The following is a 27,188-nucleotide window of genomic DNA, read 5'->3' as shown; positions in this document are numbered from 1 at the left end:
CATAACAAAAGAGACACGCCAAACCACAGGGCCTACTATGACTTGTTAACAGACATATTTAAAGAAACAAATGACATTGGCACGAAATGTCAAAAACCTACATTATTAATCTTGGATTCCTTCAATAATAATTCTATTGGTGGTGGGTGGAAACATGACAGAGTTCCCTCAAGTAGCCCAAACCTATCAGTGGTAACTTCAGACTCCAGAAGATAAATATGATAGGTGGAGAGATGACAGGAAAAGAGATGCAAAAGCTCTGAGATGGTATCAATGAAGTGAATGACCTTACCGGGTCATTAGCAACTGTGAATGGCCTCAACGTTCATTTAATCACCACACTCACAATGGGGTAGGCAGAGGATTATACCCACTTTGCAGGTGAGGCATGAGAGGCACGGAGCAGATGCATCATGCACGGGAAGTCACGTGGGTGGTGAGTGGTGTTGCTGGTACTGTCGCCGTGCCCCTTACTCATGCCCTCTGCGTCACCATCCGTGTCCCGCACCTTCCTTCATGTGCCAGGGCCACACCTGTACAACATCACGCAGGTTTTAAGTTGTCAGTGGGGCTGTGATGCCAAGTGAGATTTCAGGTGCCCAGGCTCTGTGAGAGAGGAGCACTCAACTGGACTCAAGAGGCTCATGTTCCCTGGGCTCCTGAGGAGGCATGCTTGGAGATAAATGCCCACTCATGACAGGGCATTTCAATACTAAACCCAGCGAACGGGATGCAGGAAGGCACCCTGCACATTCTTGCACTTGGTCTGCACACTTGATAGCTCATGGTTTTGTATCTTTCTCCCCATGGGCTATAAGCCCTTCGTCGCTGGCGAGCTTACAGTGTGGTGGGAAAGTAGTGCTCTGCATACTTGGAAAACGATGGTGAACATTTTCACTCTTCTTTAAAAATTTATTTATTCATTTATTTATTTGACAGAAAGAGGGAGAGAGAGACAGAGATAGCATGCCAGGGCCTCCAGTCACTGCAAACGAACTCCAGACACATGTGCCACCTTGTGCATCTAGCTAATGTGGGTTCTGGGGAATCAAACCTGGGTCCTTTGATTTTGTAGGCAAACACCTTAACCACTAAGCCATCCCTCCAGCCCTATTTTCACTCTTTATTTAGCTTTGTCCCTCTAACACCTAGTGGAGTCTCATGGTTCTCAGTGCATATTCAGTAAATGAAGACACAAATCCATCAAGAGTGGCCAAGAGCTGGTGGGAGACTACAGAGAAAAGGAAATGTTTGAGTTTGCTCTATGAACATATTTTATATTAAAATCAAACAGGCTTATGGTTAATAAGAATGGTTATTTTAATCATTTAGCTCATCTTTAAAAAAAAAAAAAAAAGCAAATGTGCTACCAAATATATTGTGATAACAAGTGAACTATGATCCCGGCCCTGAAAGAGAACATGTGTTTGAAGAGTCGTGTGTCTGCCCTTGTCAGACCCGTTCTTCTAAACACGCTCCCCAGACCTCAGCCTGTGCTCCCCGGTTTCCAAAAGGTGACTGTGCAAGGCGAGGTTTCTTGCAGTAATTAGCAACGTTTATCTTGAAACTCATTTGGCTTTCACAGTGAGGTTCTCTCGCCACACTGGCATTGGCTCCTTCAATTACAGGCGACGGCATTTCACCTCCATGCAGAATATTAGTAAATTAACAAACCCCACTCTGCATTCATTTGGGAAATCTGCTCAGCTGGTGAGGACGAGCGTGACACGCAGGGAGTGATCCGGCACTCTGGTCACCTTTGTGTCTTACAACACACCAATTACAATTGTGCCTCTGCTCCTTGCCCGCTGGGTGTGGGCTGCAGGGCAGATTTCTTTGTTCCAAAGACAATGCAGAAATTAGCACTGTTCATTGGCAAGAAAACCACATAATCACCTCGACAAAAACATGGCCTCATAAACATTCACCTTGATTCCCCCAAATCCTTCCTATTATAACTCAGTGTCAGTACACACACACACACACACACACACACACACAGAGAGAGAGAGAGAGAGAGAGAGAGAGACAACGAACCATCTTCAGATCATATTTACAACTCTGACTCAGCACAAATCATAATGAATATTTTCATAATGAATATTTTGCGATTGCAAAGGATGACCATTCAAATCTTACGACTGTCTCTTCCAGGTCTCAGGAAGAGTTTCAACCCCGGAATGGTTCAGCCTCTCATCTGTGGAGGGGCTGCAGCTGTTATCTAAACCCTCTGAAGAACACATTCTGTGTGTGTGACCGGGACGGGCATGTCACGCTTTATGGCTTCGCCGCGGCAGCTCGTGGTTGGTAGGGGGCAGAGTCGGGTTCCCCGGTGCAGCCACCAGAAAGTTGCCCAGCTAATTCAACTCAACAGGCAACGTAAACGGGCAGAAAACTGAGTTGGAGACTCATAGGAACAAAAAACGGGTGTCACTGGACGAAGGAGGGTATGGTGCTTTGAAGGGATGTACCCCAATAGATTGAGCAGTTTTAGTCAAGGTTGTAACTTAAATTTTCCAGTCTCCTGGCGGGAGGAGGCGTGACTGGGGACAGATCTGTTTCCAGTCTAGGGTATGCAGAGCGCTTGAGCTCTGCCCGGGCTTCCGCAGCCCGCTGCTGGGGCTGGACCTGCGCGGCCCGTGAGGGGGCAGCCTCTTCGGCCATTGCGCCACCTCCCCTGGGTCTGTAAGCTTCAATAAGTCCTTTCCTCAGCAACGGGAAGCGGACTATGAGAGAGGGTATAAAAAAGGGTAACTGGGGGAAATGCACTCAAAATACATCATATATATGTATGAAAATCATTCACAAATTCACTTGCCAGACCACTTGGGCAAGGCTTTTTGGTCTGAAGGGAGGTAAGATGCCTGTCATTGTCATTGGCCACACAGTTGCTATGGTGTTTGTGTCCTCTTACGTAAAGGGCTTCTTTGATATCCCATGATCCTCTCTGCCTTCCATGTGATTTTAGTGGTGACATGGTAGGTGTGAGCCCCTCGGCGGGCCCTTAACCTCTGATGGTGCAGGGGCTGCGGACAGCGTCAAGTAATGATTCTGAGCCGTCCTTCACTGGCACCAAAACCACACCGAGCAGTTAGCACAGAGTTAATATTTGCATTGTGCCTATCAGACGCACGGAAAGATGAACACCTCCCATTTCAATAACCTCACTGATGCCAAGTGAAACCATTAGAAAACATTTGTGAAGACAGTCTTGTTTCTTTATGTCGCCCGTTAGGATGAACAAAGCCTAACTTACAAGTTAGATCTCCTACAACAACCTGCCAACTACTGTGTAAGTCTATTCATTTTGTGACATTCTCAAAGACAGGGCTATGAGGCAAGAATTGCTTAAAATTACCCAAACAGCTGCCTCAAAAATCCTTCTTGCACTTGGAGGACATGGAATTATAGACAACATTAACATTTATCATCTTCTATAAAAATCAATTAAATTAACATGCAAAGTTTAAAAAAATCGTTATGGGGAGATGGAGGCATATCAGGTAAAAATGATTGATGTTTTTCGTTGTTGTTGGTACCACACACCCTCCCCCAGAGTCAACATTTAAAATATAAAGGGTTTGTATGTGAGAATATAGGTTGGTCAGAAATCAGAGCGCATATTTCCGGCTGACAAAGCAAAGCCCACTTACAATCACGATGAGGCCTTTCTCCTGGAAGTATTTCACCAGCGGAGTGGCGTTCTGCTTGAAGTTCACGAGCCTCCTTTGGGTGGCTTTTACATTGTCGTCGGGCCGCCCCTGCTGCTCTGCACGCTTAAGCAGTCTCTCCTTGAGCCTCTGGTTGGAGCAAGCCAGGAACACCACCAAGTCAGGAGTGCAGATCTGTGGAGAGCAGCAAACTTGGAGACAGGTGTGTAACGTGCCCAAGGACCCCACTGTTAGTCGTGGGACACCTCGTCTCCCTTGGCTCTGCTTAGGTGACCCTGTTCTTGGACATCTGCACTGTTATCAGTATGTTTCCTAGGATACCATCTACCCGAGGCTAGGGCTAGCCAGTCCCATCGTTGTCAATAGTAACTGAACCCCCACCCCACATGGCAGTGGACAGTGGCCCCCCCATACTTCAGAAGACTTGCGCTCGCATAAAGTTCCAGGTTGGATGAAGAACAGGCTTTCCTACAGTTGGTGGGTGACCAGTAGCTGGCAAACTTGTGGAGAGTAAGTGACTACTGTGGGCTCAGCTTCAAAGGGGACATGAAGCCACCCTTCTATGGCTAGGACACCTTGCTCAACAGGGGGACAGGAATAACGTACGAGCAGAAGGCTGGGGAGGAGGGCTGTGACGAGATACGACATGGCCATTTCACTCACGATCTCAAAGCGGCTGTGGTTTTCTGCCCAAGATTGAGCCTGCCAACACTTCACCACCGATGGGGAGGGCGCCGTGCACACCTCCCACAGTAGTTAAGGGCAGCCAGTGGATGCTGAGAGAGGCGGTCGCCAAGGGTGGAGCCACTGTTGAGTCGCCCATCCCACAGCAAATAACCTTCCACCATGATCGTGCAAGCAACTCTAATTTAACTCGATGGGCCAAAAAAATGCATGGAAGTGAGTTGGAATTCAAAGGGGCAGGAAGGGTGCTAGTGAAAGAGATAAGAGGGAGTAATTGAGGATAATGAGATTAATATATATTATGTTCAGGTGTGAAAATGCCAAAAATAGAAAAAAATAAGAATTTTTTTAAAATAAGGATGCAGGATAAGCTTTGTAAAAGTATGTGTACCCTGGTTTTAGAGGGAGCTAACTCTTGCACCACACACACTGTTTCCAGAAAAAACATACATCTACTGGCATTTTAAATTTATTTACCGCATACTAGATCTACTGCTAAATGATTCCCTCATAATATTACCAAACCTTACAACAGCCTACAAGGCAAATGTCAGTCTGTGCTAGAGATGAGCAGACTGTGGTTCTGTGAAATTCGGGTCTCTGCGCTCTCATGCTCAGGAAGGGAAAAGCTGGCATTTGGACCTGGGTCTGTTTAGTCAACAGCGTCTGATTTTTGCCCTATAACCACTACCCAAAGTCCTTCATGCTTTTCCTAGAAATATGCTTTCTTTAATTAAGGAGCTGAATATTTCATTAAAATGGTAATATCACCTCTAGAAGTGAATGCAATTTATGAGACAAGACAAAAGGGACAGTTTTGCAATGTGGTTTGAAGTGATAATCTCCAATATTTATTTATTTATTATTTATGGGAAAAAGAGAGAGGAAAGTCATACGGGTGCGCCTGGGCCTTTCACCACTGGAAATGAATTCCAAGTGCACGTGCCACTTTGTGTGTCTGGTTTTACATGGGTACTGGGGAGTCAAACCTGGCTGTCAGGCTTTTTGTAAGAAAAGGTCTTTAACCACTGAGCCATCACCCCAGCTCTAATAATCTCCAATTTTTAATTGTTTCTTCATATTCACAAAACTTAGGGACATCTCCCTCAATAAACATATCCTTCACATGTCTTACCAAGCTAATGTAGGATGCACAGAACAAAACTAAAATACATACCAAAATGAAATCTCAAAAGAATCACAAGCAATATTCATAACTTTTAATGTTTCCTCCCCACAGCACAGTGGTTTGTCTTATTCACTCTGGCGACCATGACTCAGAAATGGACTTGGGAGGTTGGGAGCCACCTGCCCTAGGACTTGCCAGCTGAGAATGGACAGACGGTGGAACCTGGCTAACCCTCGGTGTCCTTACTTGCCAATGCAGACATGCTGGCTGACCCTCATGACTTGGTATGAGGATCAGGCACCACGGAATACACAACGTAAAGCTGTGAGACTTGAGCTGTGGTTCGTGTCTCTTGCTTTTCATGATTCTGATTGCCTTTCTAGTTTGGTGTTTTTTTAAAAAATATATTTAATTTTTTTATTAATTTGAGAGAGAGAGAGAGAGAGAGAGAGAGAATGGGTGCACCAGGGCCTCCAACCAGTGCAAACCAACTCCAGATGCATGCGCCCCCCTTGTGCATCTGGCTTATGTGGGTTCTGGGGAATCGAACCTGGGTCCTTTGGCTTTGCAGGCAAATGCCTTAACCACTAAGCCATACTTTGGTGTTTTTCCTATGCTAATATTTTTTTCCTCTTCAAACTCCCAAGGCTTATTAGATCATAGTATTTACCTCTTTGGGTTTCCTTCCTCCCTTCCTTCTCCTCCTTTCCTTTCTCTTCCTTCTTCCCTCTCTTCCTCCCTCTCTGCCTTCTTTCATTCCTTCCTTCACTTCTTCCTTCTTTCCTATTCTGTGTGTGTGTGTGTGTGTGTGTGTGTGTGTGTGTGTGTGTGTGTGTCTGTGTGTGTGCATATGCATGTGCGTGCATACGTGTGTGTGCGTGCAGGCACATATGTGCCACACTGAGAATGTGCTGAGGTCAGAGGACACCCCTGAAAGTTGTTCCTGGCCTTCCACCTTGTTTTGAAGCAGAACCTCTTCTGGATGCCAGGCTAGCTGGCCTCTGAGCTTCTAGAATTCTGTCTCTGTCTCCCATCTTGCCACAGGAAGACTGGCATTACAGATGATTGCTTTGCATGGGGACAGGGGATGTGCATTCTGTTCTCAAACCTGCCAGGGCCATCCCCCAGCCCTGGGGCTTTCTTCCTCCCAGTGGCTTGCAGGGTGGGTTTCCTCTGCTGTGGCTGATGAAGTGGACATTTTCACTGCAGGCTTTAAGAGCCCCTCGGTCCCGTGTTTTCAAATGCCTGCGGATCAGTTCTGTTTGGAAGTGAGTGTTGCTTGTGACTCAGTAAGGCCCCAAATTAAGCTCAGCACCTTTCTCCCTAAAACAAATTCCTGTCTTGATTCATTTTAAGGTAGCGTTGTTCCTTTCTTAAATCTTCGAGCTCGGAACTTTAATGTTTTGGTATCATTCCAACCATTCTTTGTCACAACTTCAATCTACTGCTACTATCACGATGCCCATTGATTTTTGTCTTTGCAAAACCACTCACAGGTTCCTTCTTTCAGTTCTCACCGCTGCCTGAGCACGGCCACACAGGAAGTAACAGTGCATGCATTTGAGAATCAGTTTGTCTTGAGTCTTAAGCTAGAATCTGCCACCTGGCAGGTGTCTGTCCTTGGGCAAACTGCAATACCTCTGAACCTGTTTTATTAAATAAGGGCAAAAACTCCAAACATAGTAGTTTAGTATTCCCCAATTTAAAAAAAAGTGTAAATTGCTTTTGAGCAACCCTAGAACTTAGAAAATCACTTGTAAATTTTGTATGACATAGGATAAGATTACTTGAAGTTGGAATTTTATTTTATAAAATATTGTTATGAAGTTCATAGTTATCATTATCTTTACTAATGTTTAGCTTTAGCTGGTATAAAGGGCATATTAAAATGGTACCTTAAATCAATTATGTAAGGAAGAGGCCAATTTAAAAAAATATTTGGGGCTGGAGAGATGGCTCAGCTGTTAAGGCACTTGTCTGCGAAGCCTAAGGGCCCAGGTTCAATTCCCCAGTGCCCATGTAAATCAGATGCACAAAGTGGTGGATGTATCTGGAGTTCGTTTGCAGTGGCTAGGGGCCCTGGAATGCCCACTCTCTCTCTCTCTCTGCCTCTTTCTCTCTTTCAAATAAATAAATAAAATATTTAAAAATATTTTCATTTATTTGAGAGGGCAGAAAGAGAACTTTAGACACACGCGCAACTTTGTGGGTCTGGTTTTACGTGGGTCCTGAGGAATTGAACCCAGGCCAGCAGGCTTTGTATCTTTAACCACTGAGCTATTTCTCTAGCCTAGTAGGTTTAGACTTATCAAAAAATATAGTTGGTTCTAATGTAGACTTAAAGCACAACCAAAGCTCAGAGAATTTTGCAGAAGAGGGGGTGGACAGGATGTAAGAGACACAGGGAGGGAGGGAGTATCCAGAAGCATTGCCTCCCCCCCCCCCATGACTGAATGCTGCTCTCACAGCTCATAGTCCACAACCCTGTGGTGAATACCAGTCCCACTAAGGAGGGCCCTCACTGGAGTGGGGACAGGAAGGAGGAGGGAAATGATGGTACCAACATATGACATGTCCATACAAAGTTTCTACTTTATCAAAATCAAAATAAAAAAAAATCATACTTTAGGTTTTAAATTTGGATCTTTTACCAAGATAATAAATATGTCAATATATGTTGTAAAAATTGTTGTTGTGGGCTAGAGAGATGGATTAGCAGTTAGGACATTTCCCTGCAAAGCCAAAGGACCCAGCTTTGATTCCCCAGGACCCACATAAGCCAGATGCACAAGGGGGGGCGCATGCATCTGGAGTTCATTTGCAGTGGCTGGAGGCCCTGGTGCACCCATTCTCTCTCCCCCCTTCTGTCTCTCTCTCTCCTTCTTTCTGTGTCAAATAAATAAATAAAAATAAAATATTTTTAAAAAATAAAATATTTTTTTAAAATGCAATTGTCATATATAAGATTTTTTTCCAGTAAGTACAACTGCAGCTGTAATAAAAATAGCCTTCAAGTGAAACCACAAAATTACTTATTTTAGACTGTGATTAGTTTGTTGCTTTTCCTTGGTATAAATTGGAAAACATGTGACTGAAAATTGTAAAAACAAAACAACAAAGAAACTAAACTACTCTAAAACGTAAAGCACAGAGCAGCCAAGACCAGTGTAGAAGGGGGTAGTGAGCCAATCCTAGGAGACAGTTAGCAGACCTGATTCCTGATCCCGCATACTTCCACTCATTACAGAACTCATGGTCTTCAACAGTGGGGTGTGTGTGTGTGTGTGTGTGTGTGTGTGTGTGTGTGTGTGCATAGGGGCATGTGTGTTGGGGGTGGGGCATGTTTCCAGAGGCCAGAACTCAGCCTCAGGAACACTGCCCACCTTGGTGAGACGGGGTCTCCCATTGGCCTAGAGCTCAACAACTAGTTTAGAGTGGCTGGTCAGTGAGCCTTAGTGACTCGCCTCTCTTTGCGCGGCCAGAGCTGGAATTATGGATGTGTGTCACTGCACCTGGCATTCTGATGTGGGCCCTGAGGCTAGAACTCAGGTCCTCGTGCCCAAATGACAAGCACTTTACCAGCTGAGCTATCTCTCCAGTCCAGCAATGCTCCATTTTAAATGGAATAATACTTAAATTGCTAATTTTTTTTTTCTTCTCAGAATTTAAGAAATAAAAAGCAGACCCCGCGGTCTTTCAGAAGGCGTGGAACCCTGAGAAAGTATTTGTGCATTCCACCTGTGACATGCTGGGCGGGTCACCAAACAAAATGACATCATGTGGCCTTACTCTAAAATGCATGAGCTCATTGAGTGAATGAGCAAGTGAATAAAAACCACAAGAGCAGGATCGGAGGCGCCACTTCCGTTTGTACAACAGTAAATTTCCAAATTGCTGACGATGTTTTTCTCACTGACTCAAGTAAATTACTCTTTTTTTTTCCTCCTGTCATCTCATTGACAATTCGATCTTCCTCTATCCATGTTTTGAGCCCTCCATGAACCACTGTTGTGTTAAAAATAACCAGCAAGTGCCTTTGAGCAAGCTAAGGTGCAGCCATGGTGTTAGGTGAGAATGGCTCTCTGCCCTATTTATGAAGGTGTGTTCTGCGGGCCTAGAATCATAACTCGGATCACACCCAGTCAGAAACCATAAGGCAAAATACTAAAGAAGGAGGAAGGGCTGGAGAGATGGCTTAGCAAGTAAGATGTTTGCCTTCAAAGCCAAAGGACACAGGTTTGATTCCCTAGGACCCATGTAAGCCAGATGTACAAGGTGGCACATGTGTCTGCAGTTCATTTACAGTGGCTGAAGGCTCTGGTGTGCCCATTCTCTCTCTCTCTCTCTACCACTACCTCTTTTTCTCTCTCTGTGCCTCACATAAAGTGAAAATGAAAAATACTTCAAAGAGAAAGGACGATCACAGCTGAAGTAAAAACTGGCGTCACAGAAACAGAGATGGAAAACTGTGTGGATGCCATCTAACTGGAATGAACTGTGAGCCTCCACATGTCTCTCCAGCCACATCGACTTTAAGACTGGAACATGTCTGCCTCGTATCTCATATCTGGTTCTGACTATTTACGAGGTACACCTCATGACTCTCCCTGGGCAGCAGTTTGTAACACGGGCTGTTGGCTTCCCGTTCTGCACACAAGGCAGTGGTGCACGGGAGACTTCTCTCACACGTAAACGGTCACTGAATGGAAATCTACACCATGGAGGTGAGGCTAGACGAGTGAGCTCACTGTGATGGGGAAACCGTGCATAACCAGACGGCACTTTCTTTTAACATAAAGATAATTTCTGGGCAGAGATTTTAACAGACTGTGAGGAGCCAGGAAACAAAAATGGGAACATGGGGCTCACCAAGGAGGGAGAGTTCTAGAAAGGACCACCCATGCCTCACCAAAGACTTTTCTGCTGCAGTGAGAGCTGCCCTGCCAGGACTAAGCCCTTTCTGGACTTGTCTCCAGTCCTTGTCACATTAAGGTGACTATTCCAGTAGGGTTTGGCACATGGGCCACTGACTGTCGATCTCTGCTTGGGATGTAGTTCAGTAGTAGTTTACCTCAAGCATGCGTGAGGTGCTGGGCTCAAGCCCCAGTACTACACCAAAAGGAAACAGTTGTAAAATAAAATACAGTGGGCATGGGAGATGGCTCAGTTGGTAAAGTGCTACCCTTGCAGCATGAAGACGTGAGTCTGATGTCCAGAACCCACATCGAGAGCTAGGTATGGTGGTGCACCCTGACAGTCAGAGCACTGGCGGGGCGGAAGCAGCAGGGCCCAAGACACTAAGTGGCCAGCCGGTGAGAGAGTCCGTCTCAAGGGAGGTGGACAGCATCACTGGGCCTGCGCTTGAGCTTGTCCTCTGGCCTCACACACACGTGCACATGCGCCCACCCACACATACATGCACCCATCCGCATACAACGTACATCACAAAATAATACGGTGAACGGTCGAGTAGATGGATAAAATTATGGTTTCTTTTAAAAGAAAGAAAGGGGCTGTGAAGATGGTCCAGTGGTTAAAGGCACTTGCTTAAAAACCTGCCCGCCCAGGTTCAATTCCTAAGTGCCCATGGAAAGCCAGATGTACAAAGCGGTGCGTATGTCTGGAGTTCCCCCGCCCCAAGGTAGGTTCTCACTCTAGCCCAGCCTAACCTGGAACTCACTCTGTAGTCCCAGAGTGGCCTTGAACGCACAGAGATCAGTCCTCCTACCTCTGCCACCACACCAGGCTGCGTCAGCAATTTGTTTGCACACCCATGCTCTTTCTCTCCCTCCCTTTCTCTGTCTTTCTCAAATAAATAAAAGTATTTTTAGATCAGAAAGAAAAGGAGGGGGAAAGAAATGTAAAACAGAGGAGGGGGGAGGTAAATGGTAAGTACACTGTCAAATAATGGCATCAAATCCAAAGGTATTGAATTAAATGTGAGCAGACTATTTCAATTAAAAACTAAAGTCAAAGATTGATTAAAATAACAATGCAACTATTTGCTGTTCATAACAAAAAGCTGGAGACAGGAGCTGCAGGTAGCCAGCTGAGAAGTGACCCAGGAAGTAGGAGGGGGGGTCTGAGGTGAGGCAAAGAGGAGGTGTAAGGGGGAACCGCTGCAGACAGAGCCTTGGCCTTGCCTTAGCCACTCCTATTTTAATTAGCTTTGGAGGATGCAGCTAAACACCAGCAGTGGATGGTGGACACATTTACTGTCTTAAATGCGTAAGAGGAGATTAAAGACCAACTAAAAAAGGCATTATTTACCCTAAATGTTCTAAACTCTTCTAAAGAAGATAAACAATTACCCCCTTTTCAAAAACATTGGTCCTCATTTGTTACTTACAGTTCTATCTGGGTAAGATGGAGGGACCCATTGACTGGGGCCTGGAGAGGGCCTGATCCGCTCCTCACAGCAGGGAGAGGGTTTGGATGTGTCTTCCCTCAAGATGAAAAAAGACCCATTTGGGTACCAGTGAGAGACCTAAAATATTTGTCCCAACAAGGGGACACTGACAATCACCTCTCTAGGGAGCGTCCTGTCCCTGATGACTGTTCCTAAAATGGTCCTTCACCCAGCTAAACCAAACAATTCCCTCCCTTGTGGAAGATTGTTGGCTTTGCCTCTGATCTGGGGCTCTCTGGCTGCTTGCAGTACAATTGGCCATACGACCTTAAAAAATTGCTCAGTCCCCTTAATCCCAGATGAAGATATCATTGCTGGAAGCTAGATTCCCTGGCTGAGGTAGTCCTACAAAACAGGAGAGGACTAGACCTACTAATGGCCAAAAAGGGAGGCGTATGTTTGTTTTTACAGGAAAAATGCCGCTTTTATGCCAATAAATTGGGACTTGTCCAGGACAAGATTAAGAGGCTCAAGGAAGACTTGGAGAGGAGGCAGCGGGACCTCCAGGACAACCTTCTGTGGATGGGCTTACATGACTTCTTACCCTACCTTCTCTCACTACCTGGACCCCTCCCCTTCTCCTTATCCTCACTGTCGGGCCTTGTGTAATTAACAAAATTACACAATTTATTCACCAGTGGCTAGAGGCAGTAACACTTCATCAGGTTGAGATACATTATCACAGGCTGGCAACTCAGGAATTAAGTTCCTCAGATGACCCACTGCCACCTCCTCTGCCCTCCATGTGACCAATGACGGGTAAGATCCCCAGAGGGAGACAACCTAAGACAGGCCAAGAAGTGGGTTCTCAGCGAGCTAAACACATGGTACCCAATGACAGGTAAGATCCCCAGAGGGGAACAACCTAAGACAGGGGCCATGGTGACTAATACTCTTACAAAAACAAAAGGGGGAGATGTTGGGCTCTGAAAGGCCCAAGAGTAAAGCCTAGTGGAACTTCCTGAGCCTAGCTAAAGTTTGGCGACCTGTCTCTGGCCAGCTAAGACTCAGCAAGACGCCTAATGGCTTCTGGCCTGCCACTTCCATGTGGCAATTGGCCCTTATCTCTCCCCCCCATCCTAAGATCCCCGCCTTCATCCCCAACATGATATAGGCAACTGCTCATAGCAATAAAGCGAGTTCCTGTGTGTTCCTGCTTCGAAAAGATTCCTGACTCAGTGTGGTTTTTCTCTGGTGGCCAGGAGAGGTTTCTTAGTCTTGGTACACTCATCTTCCTCCTCAACCCCTAGGGAGGAACCAGCAGGCCTGGTCCTTCCCTCAGCACTACCTGCCCAGGAGGGAGCCCGGCACACAGTATCATAAATCATGTCATGAATGGAACACGCGGCACCATAAATCATGTCATGAGTGGGACACGCGGCATCATAAATCATGACCATCTTTCTAAACTGATCAATAGTCAGTGCAATCTCTGGACTGCAGTAGGGTCTCTTTTTAGTTTAGAAGTTAAAAAGTTACCCTAAAGGACTTGAGAGATGGCTTACTGGTTAATGCATTTGCCTGTGAAGCATAAGGACCCAGATTCAATTCCCCAGGACCCACATAAGCCAGATACACAAGGTGATGCATGTATCTGGAATTCATTTATAGCACCTGAAGGCCCTGGCACACCCATTGTTTCTCTCTCAAATAAATAACAAGTTATTATTTTTATTTTGGTTTTTCGAGGGAGGGTCTCACTCTAGCTCAGGCTGACTTGGAATTCACTTGGTAGTCTCAAGGTGGCCTCGAACTCACGGCATCCTCCTACCTCTGCCTCTCAAGTGCTGGGATTAAAGGGGTGTTCCACCATGCCCAGCACTAATTAATTAATTAAAAAAAGTTACCCCAAGCCGGGCGTGGTGGCGCATGCCTTTAATCCCAGCACTCGGGAGGCAGAGGTAGGAGGATCGCCATGAGTTCAAGGCCACCCTGAGATGAATTCCAGGTCAGCCTGAACCAGAGTGAGACCCTACCTCAAAAAAAAACAAACAAAAACAAAACAAAACAAAACAAAAAAAAGTTACCCCTAAACCAGGTGAGGTGGTGCACCCCTTTAATCCCAGTACTTGGGAGGCAGAGGTAGGAGGATCATCATGAATTTGAGGCCACACTGAGATTACATAGTGAATTGTAGTTCAGCCTGGGGTAAAGTGAGACCCTACCTCAAAAAACCAAAAAAAAAAAAAAGTTACCCCTGAAATTTATTTAGAAATGTGGAGAGCTAAGAGCAGCCAAGGCACCTTCAAGGAAATCTTGAAAACAAGGAACAGAAAATGCTGCCAGGCAGTGTGACTCACAAATCTAAAGTTTGTTTTTTTTTTTTTTTTTAATTAAACCTTTCTTTTTCTTTTAGGGTTAGAGAAAGGAAATGTCAGCTCCACATTGTGAGATATTTGCAACACGCATAAACAATCAAGAACTCATTTCAAAAACGGTGGAAAGAAATCTTAATTATTCAGGGAATGTAAGTAGAACCCACACATCCATAAGAATGATAAAAATTATACAGATCAACAAGAGCCAGTGTCAACAAGGACGCAGCGACCGCAGTGACTGGGAGCAGGTGTGTGACCATTTGTTGATGAGCACACGTGTAACCTCCAGGTGGAGATTGCGCCTGGGCACTGGGCACCATGTGTGAGCAGTGAGCACGTGCCAGGCATGTTCTGGCCAGCGACCAACCTCGATGAAAGAGTCACACACGTGCTTACACCTCGGTCAGTGCCGCGAGGCCAACGGGGGTATGAGACCAAGTCACAGAGATAGCCAGGCAGGTCTGGGGAGGCTCCTGTGAGGAGGCGACAGCCCAGCTGAGACCTGAAAGACAGGAGGAAGGATGTGCTGGAGAAAAAAAGAGAAGGGGACAGCAGTCTATTCAGAGGACTTAAATGTACATACAAGGTGGCTCCTTGGATGCAAGGAGCAGTACACCCAGATTGTTTTTGAGGCTCACACCTCACCTTACCTCACAGGATGAGAATTTTACATATCCTCGTTGAGAGGAGATGAATGCTTAGAATTCTTTCCAGGGCAGTGGGAGCATTTAATACCTTGATTGATGTGTTCTAATTGAATTTGATATTTACAGATTGAAGGATCTAGACACTGGACCAGATGAAGCAGGACTCTGGCAAATCTGAAGTATAGGATGTGTTTTCTTGTCTACTCTCTTCCCTGAGAAACCTGACTTAATCGCGGGCTCTATGGCCTGAGCAACTAAGACTCATAGTGCTATAAGAAAGCAGAAGGTTCTCTCAGAAAAGCAAGACTTCTCTCCCATTCCTCGCCACCCCTCTGACTTCACTGTCGTGGAGGAAAAGTGGCCAAAGTTGGTGGGAGCAAGACCCTTCAGGATGCTGTAGCACTAGGTAGAGGACTAGTTTCAGGAGAATGGAGAAGTCCCCCCAACTTCCCGTCCAGCTTTATGAACTCACTGCTTTGTATACGACTGCTGAGCTCAGTGCGTCAAGCCCTCAGAAGGCGGTGTTGGGCCACCATGAGCATGGCCTAGGCTCTCTGGCTTGAGCACCTGTCTCTTCTTGCACACATTATCTGGCTCAATATTTCTGAGACTGGGAACATGGAGATTTGGGTTGGAGAACTCCATCTGGCTTGCTCTAATCCTAGTCTCCAGGCTTTGGAAGAGCTGAGGTAACAGGAATTATCCAGATGATTCACATACAAAGTTTGGGAGTAAAGTTTTGCAATGAAAGATATTTTTTTTTCTCTTTCTGTCTCTACATGCATTTGACTCAGATCACACTAGAATAGGCTTTGGATAAGATTTGGTTGTCTCCGAAATTTTCCTTGACAATCTGTTCCATTTCCAGTTGTCTCCACTAAAAACTTAACTGTTGAAAATATGAGGAAGAATAAGAATAAAAGTTTTTTTTTTTTTTTTTTGAAGCAGAGTCTCACTCTAGCCTAGGCCAACCCGGAACTCACTCTGTAGCCCAGGCTGGCCTCAAACTCACAGCAATCTTCCTATGTCAGTCTTTTGAGTGCTGGGACTAAAGCATGCACTACAAGCCTGGCTAAGAATAGATCATAAGAACTTTCTTGTCTACTAACAGATATGAAGAGAATTATGAGAGGCAGGTTTTGGGGGTGGTGCTCAAAGGGCATAAAAATTTAGTATTTAGTTGGAGGAGTAAATTCAAGAGCTCTGTTATACAACACAGTTAATAACAGTGTATTCCATGTTTAAAAATGGCTGAGTAATTTTAAGTGTCCTCCTTACAAAATTCACAAATGTGAGGGAACCTAGATATTAATGATCTCAACGGAGCCATTCCATAATGGATTTACATTTCAAAGCATCATGCTGTATGCAATAGATATATGCATAAATAAATTGACTTTTTTCTATCCTCTATCTATGTCTGTGCATGTGCACGTGTATGTGGCCATGGCATCTGCGTGGAGGTCACAGGACAAGTTCAAGGTGGCTGTGCTCCACCTTCTTTAGACAGTTGCTTGGTACTGCAAATAAACTACCAGCCTGCAAATGTCAGATGGGCTGGCTCTAGAGCTTTGGGCTCTCCTGGCCCACCGCCCACCATCCAGCGCCACAGACGCATGTGCCACTTTACATCCAACTTTAATTGGCCCTGGGGGACTGAACACAGCCTGACAGGCTTTGAAAGCAAGCGCCTGTAACATCTGAGCCATCTCTCCAGACACACACACACACACACACACGCACACACACACACACACACACACACACACACACACATAAAATTTTCATTTGTGAATCTAAACCTAGGTAATTAACAGAAGATCATTATCATACGATATGATAAGTAAACTACCTGGAGAATTAGGAAGTAAATCGCTCATAACATACCCACATTGGTTAACACATTCTCCCTAAATCTTTTTTAGGACAAGCCCCATTTCCCCCTTCCATGATGGTTATAATTGTGTGAATGAAATAAAATCGGTTTCACCAAGGTAAGCCCTGATGTCACACAGAAGTCTGCCCAGCCGCCTTCCTACTGAACAGGTGGTCCTTGCCCTAGCTGGCTCCTGGGGCATTCTTCAGAAATGCAAGTTCATGAATGTTACCATTTTCCAGTCTTGGAGATGGACCCAGGAGCCTGGGTTTAAACCTCTGCTTTAGGTTACTAGTTAGAGCTGTAGAGAGAGATGAGAGGTCGAGTCAGGAGCTCAGTGAAACTGCAGGGGTTTTATAAGTAAAATAATAACAAAAATATTCCAAGTAGAGCAGCGTGGTTAAATATAAAATGAAAGGCATTGCTTGGTTCATTACTCTGCGGGAAATGAGTCAGCACATAAGACTTTCCAGTTGGGGCATTGTTTTCCTGTAGAAACACCACCTTCTATCCACTTTCGTGACCCTGCGAGAACCTCTTACTGCTATCAATCTACGTTATTTCTTTTACTTTAGGGAAACAGTCATCTTTGGTTGCTGTGTCCATTCACAATTTTGGCACAAGCCAAATTCGTCATATTTGACAAATAGAATGTGTCACTAAGTGGTTTCCACAATATATCATTAAAGTTGGCTTATGAAAAATACATTTCCATGGCTTGTCGTTAATGGTGCAAAGCTTCATGTGTACAAAAGCAGCTCGGGCACATTAGGATGCCAACACAAAGGAATTTAATGAAGAGGAAAAGGCTCGAGTTCTATTTAATATAGATCACATTAACAACAAGAAAATAAAAGCAAACCTACAATGTCAGTTTCTTTCCTATCATTAGTTTGGTTATTTAGGCATCTATTTCATGCACTTAGTTACTTGTTCATCCAATATTTACGAAGACCCCATTATGAGGTAGAAGTTCTGAAAAGGCACACTGAGACCTGATGGACAAGCACCAGCTTCCCTGCTGAGCAGCTGGGGTGGGTCTCGGACACACGGGAGCTTCAGAGTGACAGCTGTGGTGGTGCAGGAGGCAGACAAGCAGAGCCTTTAGAACAGCCAAGAGCCAGCGTTGTTTAAAACAGTATGTCTCTTCCTCCCGTAGGCCAAACAAAGCATAATATAAAACACAATCATTCTTCCTAATGTGGTCTTCATGGATGTGCTCGATTTTAATAATCACCTTGGAAACATGGGTAACCGTTGAAGCCAGCATTAGTCAGTCAACGCTGGCATAAGACAAAAGACCTGCCAAGCATGGTGGTGAGTGCCTGTAATCCCCGCCGGCGGAGAGGTTGAGGCAGGAAGAGCACAGGTTCAAGGGCAGCCTAGGCTACAATGTGAGACCCTGTGTCAAAGGGGAAGGAAAGAAAAGGGCAAGGCAAGACAAGGCAAGGTAGGGAAGGGAAGGGAAGGGCAGGGAAGGGAAGGAGGGAAGGGAAGGGAGAAAATGGAAGAGCTTTGTGAGATCGAAAGGAGAGAGGATGCAAGCCAATGAGAAGAGTCCAAAATAAATCATCTCTTGCTCCTTTGGTTGGATGGACCACACAGGCCTGGCCCACAGTGGTCACTTTATGAACTCTCAATTGTAGTTTTAATTAATTTATTTATTGATTTGCATGGGTATGGGGGGCCACCAGGATCTCTTGCCATTGCAAACACATGCCAAACGCTGGCACCATGTTTTCCATCTGGCTTTACATGGGTGCTAGGGAATTGAACTCAGACCAGCAGGCTTTGCAAATGCCTTTAACCTCTGAGCCATCTCATTAGCCCTTGAGCTCTTCATTACTGGGGCAAGTTACACATGACTGATGAGACCAAAGAAGACAGTATCTGCTAAGAGGTGCAAGGAGCTGGATGCCAACATTGTGACACTGCCATCATCAGAGTGACTTTCCATGGCACTGGGGCCTCTCGCCACTGCCACCTGAACTCCAGGTGCATGCACCTCCTTGTGTGTCTGGTTTATGTGGGTCCTGGGGGAATCGAACCTGGGTTCTTTGGCTTTGCAAGTAAATGCTTTAACTGCTAAGCCATCTCTCCAGCCCTAATTATTTACATATTTATTTATTTATTTTCAAGGAGAGATAGATAGAGGGAGAGGGACAGATGGATGCAAAAGGGCCTCTCTTCACTGCAAACAAACTCCAGATGCATGCATCACTTTGTGCACCTGGCTTTATGTGGGTACTGAGGAACTGAACCTAAGCCACTGGGCTTTGCAAGCAACTGAGCAATCTCTCCAGCCCATAATATATTTTAGTCCATCAAATAATATGAACTGTATTCATGTTAAAAAGTAAGACCTACCTATTTTAGAAAACTAGATTTTATGCACCAAGGCATGTTGTGTTCATTCAAAGGAAGTGGCAAGGAAATGGCTGAGAAATTTTTAAAGCAAGTAGAACATTTTCAGATCTTTTAAAATTGTTTCTTTAGAGGAAAATAAACTTCAAGGGTATATTAAATGTGAACTGCTATTGTAAGAGTACACAGTAGATGAGAAATTGTGTGACAGTTTAATACGCAATGCACAAATTCATTGAATGAAGGCCAGGCTGAAAATTCACCTCACAATGCCATTACAGGGTATGAAAAATTTAGAATTCAGATGTTAAGTTCCTTTATTATTCTTAAGCTTTGGTGTCATTCCAAGGAAAAATGAGTTGCTTTTTTCTTCGAGTATAAGTAATCTTGATTTGTAGGGCTGAAAGGAACTAACACTTCCAATGAAGGTGCACGCCTAACACTGATCTCTTTTGCACGGATCCACACTTAAACAGTGAATACTGTCTCCAAAGATTTAGAAAGACTATCATTGACAGCTGGAGAGGGAGTGGTAGATGGTACATGCTCTGTGTGTCAGCCCTCGCTGTCCTTTCCTGCCTAGCTTATATCAGGGTAATTCCCAGTCTACTACTAATGAGAAAACTACCTTAAATTCTTACTAAGGCAGTATTTGAGGACTGGGATGTACTTCAGTGGGGCAGAGAGCACTTTCGTCACTTGCCCAGCAAACACCAGTATCTGGGTTTGATCCCCAGAATCACAGAAGAGAAGAAAATCCACAAAAGAGACTAGCTGGCATGGCAGGGCATGCGTGTGATCCCAGCTGTCTGCAATGGCTGATGAGGCTGCAAGGTTGTGTGTCTGAGGCCAGCCTGGCTACATAGGAAGACCCACACCATCTCTTTTTATTTTATTTCTTAAATTAAATCTCAGCAATAGGTAAAACACAAATTCCAGCCGAAGTCTGAGAACGTGTCTTCAGGACCTCATTCTCAAGGTGGTTTTCTTGTACTTCCTGTCTCTGAGACACAGCGAGGGAAGATTCGTTCATTTTTGTACTCCTTCAATCCCCAAGCATCGTTCCTTAGCATGTGCCCACAGCTGCTGTTTAACTGGAGGATCTCTTGTTCCACTCATTTATTGTAGTACTTTATTTTTCTGGTTGGTAGGTGTGGTGGTTTGAGTCAGGTGTCCCCCATAAACTTAGGTGTTCTGAATGCTAGGTTCCCAGCTGATGGAGATTTGGGAATTAACGCCTCCTGGAGGGAGTGTATTGTTGGGGGTGGGCTTATGGGTATTAAAGCCAGTTTCCCCTTGCCAGTGTTGGGCACACCCTCCTGTTGCTGTGGTCCACCTTCTGTTGGCCAGGGGGTGATGTCCACCCTCTGCTCATGCCATCGTTTTTCCCTGCCATCGTGAAGCTTCCCCTTGAGCCAGTAAGCCAAAATAAATCTCTTTTTCCCAGAAGCTGCTCTTGGTTGGGTGATTTCTAACAGCAATGCGAACCAGATTGCAACAGTAGGGTTCTAGCAATACCAGAAAATACACTTAGGGGTGTCTGCTGCAGTTTAAAAAATATCTGAGCATCTACTATGAGGCAACCACCACAGTGGATGAGAGGCCGAGACAAGCAGATTCCGCCCAGGACACTCCCCGGTTGAACGTGGAAGCAGACACAAAGTTTGGCCTCCCTGCGTGGGGACAGTACAACACTGCACCGTGCTAGAGACTCATCGCAAAGTGGAGGCCAGCAGGGAGGTGTGGACGTGGCCCTGGGATCTGTACAGAGATGGACTGCGTGAGGGGCCCTATCCACGTGGGATGGTTGCTTTCCCAGCTACTCCCCGCGGCTCTGACTGTCCCCATGGTGAGCTGAGTAGGGAGAAGGGGAAGAAGTTACATGTCTGGTGATCCACACTGAGGTTCTCAGAGTTTCACAGTAAGCACCCCCATCCCCCAAAGTAGTTTAGACTCTGGCACCTAAGTCTAAGTGGTTCTGATGTTATACTACTGAGGGTTACGGTTTCAAAGTTCCTGTCAGAAGCAAATGGCCTGACAATGATCAAACTGAGAACAGTAAGCAAAACCAAGTGACCCCAATGAAGAGGCCAGCACAATATATGACATCAGGATTCAATCTTCCATGCCACCCTCAAACCTTTAAATACAGCCCCCCTCCTGGGCCACATTACAGGGAACCATCAACATTTCACTGTGGTCTGTAAGGTGAAGTTGTGTTGTTCTCTTCCTATACAGATCAAATAAACCATCTGGACCTGTAAACCTAACCCCTTGAGAGGGCGAGGCAGGAGAATCTCAAGTCCATGGCCTGCCAGGTCTATAGGGTAAGGTCAAGGCTAGCCCGTGAGACACTGTCTCCAGACAAAAACTACAAAAGGGGCTTGGAACATGGTTCAGCGTTAGCGGCCTTGTCTATTGTGCATGAAGCCACCGGTTCAATCTCTACTGCACCTCCAGGATCTAGTAAGTGGCATGTTGGGGTTGGGGGTTTTAGAACATAGGGTGTGAACTCCAAGTGTGTAATCACTCTGTCTGCACACTGGGGTGAGGAGGGAGTGACTTCTTCCAGGAGGGTTTTCATCCAGGGATGTCCAGAGAGTCATCATTGCTAGTGACCACACATCACAGATACAGTCTCAGACGCAGCCATCAAACCAGCAACCTTCAACGGCAGTATGTGAGACAAGACACTTCCTGCATCACTGGCTAATACACAGACATAGATGAGTTAGTTGTAGCGCCCTGGTACAGCCACCATAAGCAACTCATTATGCCTACACATTTTTCTAATATTCCCTACACTCAATTAGTTGAATTTTGAATGTTAGGCAGTGGTACATAAAAGAACATTTTTCTATTTATTTATTTTGGTTTTTCAAGGTAGGGTCTCACTCTAGCCCAGGCTGACCTAGAATTCATTATGTCGTCTCAGGGCGGCCTCGAACTCATGGTGATCCTCCTACCTCTGCCTCTGGAGTGCTGGGATTAAAGGCGTGAGCCACCACGCCTGGCAAAGAACATTTTTTTAAAAATTAAAATTGAAGAAATTATCGTAGATGGTCACTTTTAATGCTCCACTCAGCATTTTTCTGGCAAGCTAACCTTTGGTTATTTTCTCATTAATAAATGGGTAATTTTCCAAGGCTCCATCAGCCCGCAGCTGTTCTGAGAATGGGTCCTCAGCTGTGCTGGTGCCGCTGAGATCAGCGCAGACTTCGGGCTCAGCTTGGATTGCCACGGTGTCACCTTGACCTTTCCGCTCTCACAGGAGCCTGAGCTTGGGAGTACAGCCACTGTAAGGGGATGCCATCGGTCATAACTTAGTGCTTCATTACTTCTTACTTTTGGAAATGCATGAGTGACTTGGGAAGAAACGATTCTGAGCTACAAATGGTTCCAGGTATCTTTCCTGTCCCCACTTCCTGTTTCCTGTTTTTCTTCCTCTAGACTTTCCTCCTCTTTCTTCCCTCCTCTCTCTTTCCCCCTCTCTTCTTCTCCACAGCCACCTCCCTAGTTACATCTGTGCATTGGTTTATACTCACCTGCATGTCTACACATACACACATATTGTATTGATTAGACTGGAAGGTCAAGTGAAAAACAAAACAAAACAAAAACAAACAAGCACATAAAAAAACAAAAAATAAATTAAAAAAACCCACAGGCATGGGAAGGCCTGACAGACATCTGGGAAAGTACACATTCACTTGAATTTGTTGCCTGCTATTGACCATGGTTTTGGATCTAATTCCAGAGTGTTCTTGTGAGTGGTAAGCCCTATTCATTTGTGTCCAGACCCAAGCTTTTTTGCTGCTGAGATGGAGTTGCCAGGGAGAGAGAGCTCTGAGCCAGGAGCTCTGACTGGAAGCAACCTCACCTCACCTGGGCGGGACTCTGTCTTCTCTCTCACACAGAGCTCAGTGGTATTGATCTTGTTTAATCTAAAGACATGTTAACTTTCTTTGATAATCTCAAGAATCTGTACATGACAAAAGATGTACTTTTTGCTATCAAATGACTGATAAAATGGTAATTTTGCCTCCTTTCATCTGTCTTTGCCGTGACTCAGAGGCAGGGTCACCTGTGACCAGATACAGGCTAAAGTCCCCTCTGCAATTTGCCACTGAGAGGCTCTCCTATGAGTCTATTCTTGTGGAGGGCATTATTAGAGCATGAATAAGAGAAATATCTTGAGTCATGACACATAGAAGTAAGAGAAAGGAAAAAGTAGAAACACAGGTTGAAACATAACTAAGGGCTCCTCAGCACAGTAGAATATTAGCCACTACCTGCTTTTCTGATGTAAAGGCGCCACATTTACTACTTGCCCCACCCCCAGACTTAGACAAGACTGTGACTATGTATTTAAACACGTAGATGCTCTTCTTCTAAGTCAGGATTTTAAAAGGAATCACTGGAAAGAAACAATAAGGTGGAGGTGACTTGCTCTATTTTTATTTTATTTTATTTTTAAAAAATAGTTTATCTGTTTGACAGAGAAAAAGGAAGAGGGAGAGACAAAGAGAGAGAGAGAGAGAGAGAGAGAGAGACAGAGGGAGAATGGGTGCTCCAGGGCCTCCAGCCACTGCAAACGAATTCCAGGTGCATGTGCCCCCTTGTACATCTGGCTTATGTGGGTCCTGGGGAATCGAACCAAGGTCCTTTGCCTTGCAGGAAAATGCCTTAACCACTAAGCCATTCCTCCAGCCCCTATTTTTTTTTTTAAAGAACACACAGAGATTTGCTATAAATTTACCAAAATATAACAGATTCATAGAGCAACCCTGTACCCCATGATTTTGCTAAACTTTAGTTACAGGTTTTGATAGCTATTTTGTAGTTTTTTTTAAGATTTTTTTTCAGGTAGTCATGTCATCTGCAAGTATAGATTTACTTCTTTTCTCCCCTATATTTGGGTATTTCATTGACTCTTCTTGTCTCAGAGCACTATTGAGAGCTTCTAATCGCAGTTAGTCAGAGTGGAAAGAGCGGGTGCAGCTCCAGGTATTAGGGAGACACATTAGGTATAGCGATCGTCACAGGTTTTTCTTTTGCGGCATGCGCGCGTGGAGACGCGCGTGAATTTGCGCTGCGGCGCCGCCCAGGCTCACCTGCGCAGGGCGGCTCGTCTGCGGAGCCTGCGGGCCGCCCGGCGCGACTCGCTCTGTCGCTCTTCTCACGGGCCTCGCTTTTCACCGATTGATTCCCCTGGAGCTGGGGTGGCAGGCATGTGTGGCCACACCCGGGTGTTCTATGTGGGACCTGGCGGTTCCAATTCTGGCAGTCTCAAACTTGTTCAGGCCTTCGCGCTTGCACAAGAACTGCACCTAACCACTGCGCCCGCGCTCCACCTCCTTCAGGGCGCTCTCTCTCCCTCTCTCTCTCTCTCTCTCTCCCTCCCTCCCTCCCTCCCTCCCTCCCTCCCTCCCTCTCCCTCCCTCCCTCCCTCCCTCCCTCTCTCTCTCTCTCTCTCTTTTGGTTCTCACTCTAGCCCAGGCTGACCTGGAATTCACTCTGTGGTCTACAGGTAGACTTGAACTCATGGTGATCTCCTACCTCTGCTCCCCAGTGCTGGGATTAAAGGGGTGCGTCACCACGCCCAGCTTTTTTTTAAGTTTTTTTTTTTTCTTTTTTAAAGATGTCATTTATTAGTCTGAAAAAATTCTCTCCTATCCCTAATATGTTATTTTGTTTTCAATGACTTGATGTTGAATGTTGTTAAGTGCTTATTATTGACTGTGGTCAAAGAACACATTTTATAATGTTTTAATCATGTAATTTTTTGCATATATGTGGTGTGCTGTATGTATGTATAGTGTATGCATGCGTATGTGTGTGTGTGTGTGCAGATGCATGAACCCTGCATGCATGTGTGAGGGGCTAAGAGAGAACATCATGTGTCTACCTCCATCCTCTTCTGAGTGTTTCCTTGAGATGAGTCACTCACTGAACACAAAACTACTATTTCTGGGCTCATCCTAGTAATTCTCCTGTCTCTGACCCCTAAGAACTGGGGCTACGTGTGTGGCTGGCTACACTTGCGTGTCATGACCTCTTGCCCACATCTCCCTAGCCCCAAGATTTTCTGTTTCCTACTTTAAATTGTCAGGATGAAGAAACGCATGTACCTGAAAACACTCTATAGCATATGGTTGTTGCATGGATTGTTTCAAATATGTCTGTCCTTCTTCCAGTCCTCTATCTCTGTACTGGCTTTTTTTTTTTTTTTAACTAGCTGTTATATTAAGTAAGAAAAAGGACATAACATTTCCAACAAGGAGTGTGTTCCTGTTTTATTTCTGTCAACTTTTGATTAATCTATTTTGAAACTTAAAAAAGAAATTTTGGCACACACAGTTTTGAAACATTTTTATTTGGTATATATGTATATATATATATTTATAGCTTCAATGGCTTTGGATATGTAGCAAACAGATGTATGTACTCAACAGGGCCTGACGACTGACCCCCCCACCCTGTGAAATGTTCCTCTGTCTCGAGTTCTACTTTACCCTCAGCAGGGCCCTCGTTTTCTGACGCTAGCATTTGCACGGTGTGTCTTTGTCTGGCCTTTGCTTCTGACACACGTCTTCATTTGCTCAAAGCATTTCTCACAAAAATGAAGTATGTTCATCTTTATGCAAATGAGGAAGACCCCCGGGCCCTGTGGGTAAAGGTGGGGCTCGCGCGGTGCTGCGAGCGGCTACTCTATCACACCTTTGACAAGTCCTGCACACTGCCGGTTTTTTCTCCCCTGGGACTCCCTTCTCTGCACACAGCGTAATGTGCCTACAGCCAGTAGGATCTGAAAGTGGTACTTTGGGCTTGGAAAATGTACAGAAGCTAGTTGAATCTGAATTTTCCTTTTTTGGTGATTATTATTATTATTATTATTTTTTTTTTTTTCTTTTGGTTTTTCAAGGTAGGGTTTCACTCTGGCTCAGGCTGACCTGGAACTCACTATGTAGTCTCAGGGTGGCCTCGAACTCTCAGTGATCCTCCTACTTCTGCCTCCCTAGTGCTGGGATTAAAGGCGAGCGCCACCACACCCGGCTTTTTTGGTGATTATTTAGGACACTCAGATTAGAGCTGGATCTGTGGTTTCTCAAGGAGCTGTCCTTTGTCTGATAAACACATTAAAGGCAACAGGGTCTGGAAATTACAGAAATGCAGTAGATTATGCTGGAATGAGTGTGTAGCGAATGCAGGATGGTAAGACTTGGGAAGCCTTCTGTCACCCGTCCTTATCAAAGGTTCTGGGGAAACAAGACCAATGTGTGCTTAGTATAAGAAGATGACATTGTTATCTATGTTTGTTTTGTTTTATTGTTTTTTCAAGGCAGGGTCTCACTCTAGCCCAAACTAATCTGGAACTCTCTATGTATTGCATTCCCAAGCCGGCCTGGAACCTATGTGATCCTCCTACCTCATCCTCTTGAGTGCTAGGACTAAAAGCATGCGCCACCCACATCCAGCTGAGGACGGTGCTGTCACTGTCCATGGAACACTGTAGAACTGTGAGAGAGACAAGACACAGATGAAGGTGCATCGCCCCAGACCATCTGCAACAGGACTGAGTATCCTCTCGCCTCCACTCCCCCCAACTTCTCTCCAACCCTGTGCCATGGTGGCGACTCCTGACCCGTCTTCCTGCCAGTTTGGGTGGCAGGTGAAGGTCAGCTGGACCTCACTGGGCAGGGGAGAGGGATGGGCAGCTGCTTGCTTCCTTGGCTCTCATGCTGTGCCATGGTCAGAGGCTGCCTACCTCTCTGTAGTAAAGGTCGGGGTTCCTTCCTTTCTTATCTTCTGACATGTCATAGTCACCTTCTTGTTGCTGGGACAAAACATCTAACCAGAAGCAGCTGATGGAGCTGGTGCAAAGTCTGAATGGGAAGCTTTGTGACGGCCAGGAAAAGCATGGCATGAGCAGAGGCTGGGCATCAATTCTGCCACAGCAGGTGGAAAAGAGCAGCAAGAAAGTGAGCCAAATTCTGGCAAGGGAGAACTGGCTATGACATCCCAAGGCCCACTCCCAACAACACACCTCCTTCAGGAAGGCTCTGCTTCCTAAATTGCCACCAGCTGGG

General features: G+C 45.4%; 1 protein-coding gene across 1 annotated transcript in view; it reads right to left on the bottom strand.

Annotated features, from left to right (window-relative positions):
- The window catches only part of Ak5 (adenylate kinase 5), a 244,727-nt gene that overhangs the window by 174,096 nt on the left and 43,443 nt on the right, over nucleotides 1–27,188 (bottom strand). Inside the window, exon 6 of the mRNA XM_004653632.2 lies at nucleotides 3,654–3,845. Within this exon, the coding sequence (XP_004653689.2) occupies nucleotides 3,654–3,845 (192 nt within the window). The remainder of the gene's footprint in view (nucleotides 1–3,653; nucleotides 3,846–27,188) is intronic.

This window comes from Jaculus jaculus, chromosome 19 (genome assembly GCF_020740685.1).
Source record: "Jaculus jaculus isolate mJacJac1 chromosome 19, mJacJac1.mat.Y.cur, whole genome shotgun sequence".
In the NCBI taxonomy this organism is placed as follows: domain Eukaryota; kingdom Metazoa; phylum Chordata; class Mammalia; order Rodentia; family Dipodidae; genus Jaculus; species Jaculus jaculus.
This window is presented reverse-complemented; position numbering and strand designations above follow the sequence as displayed.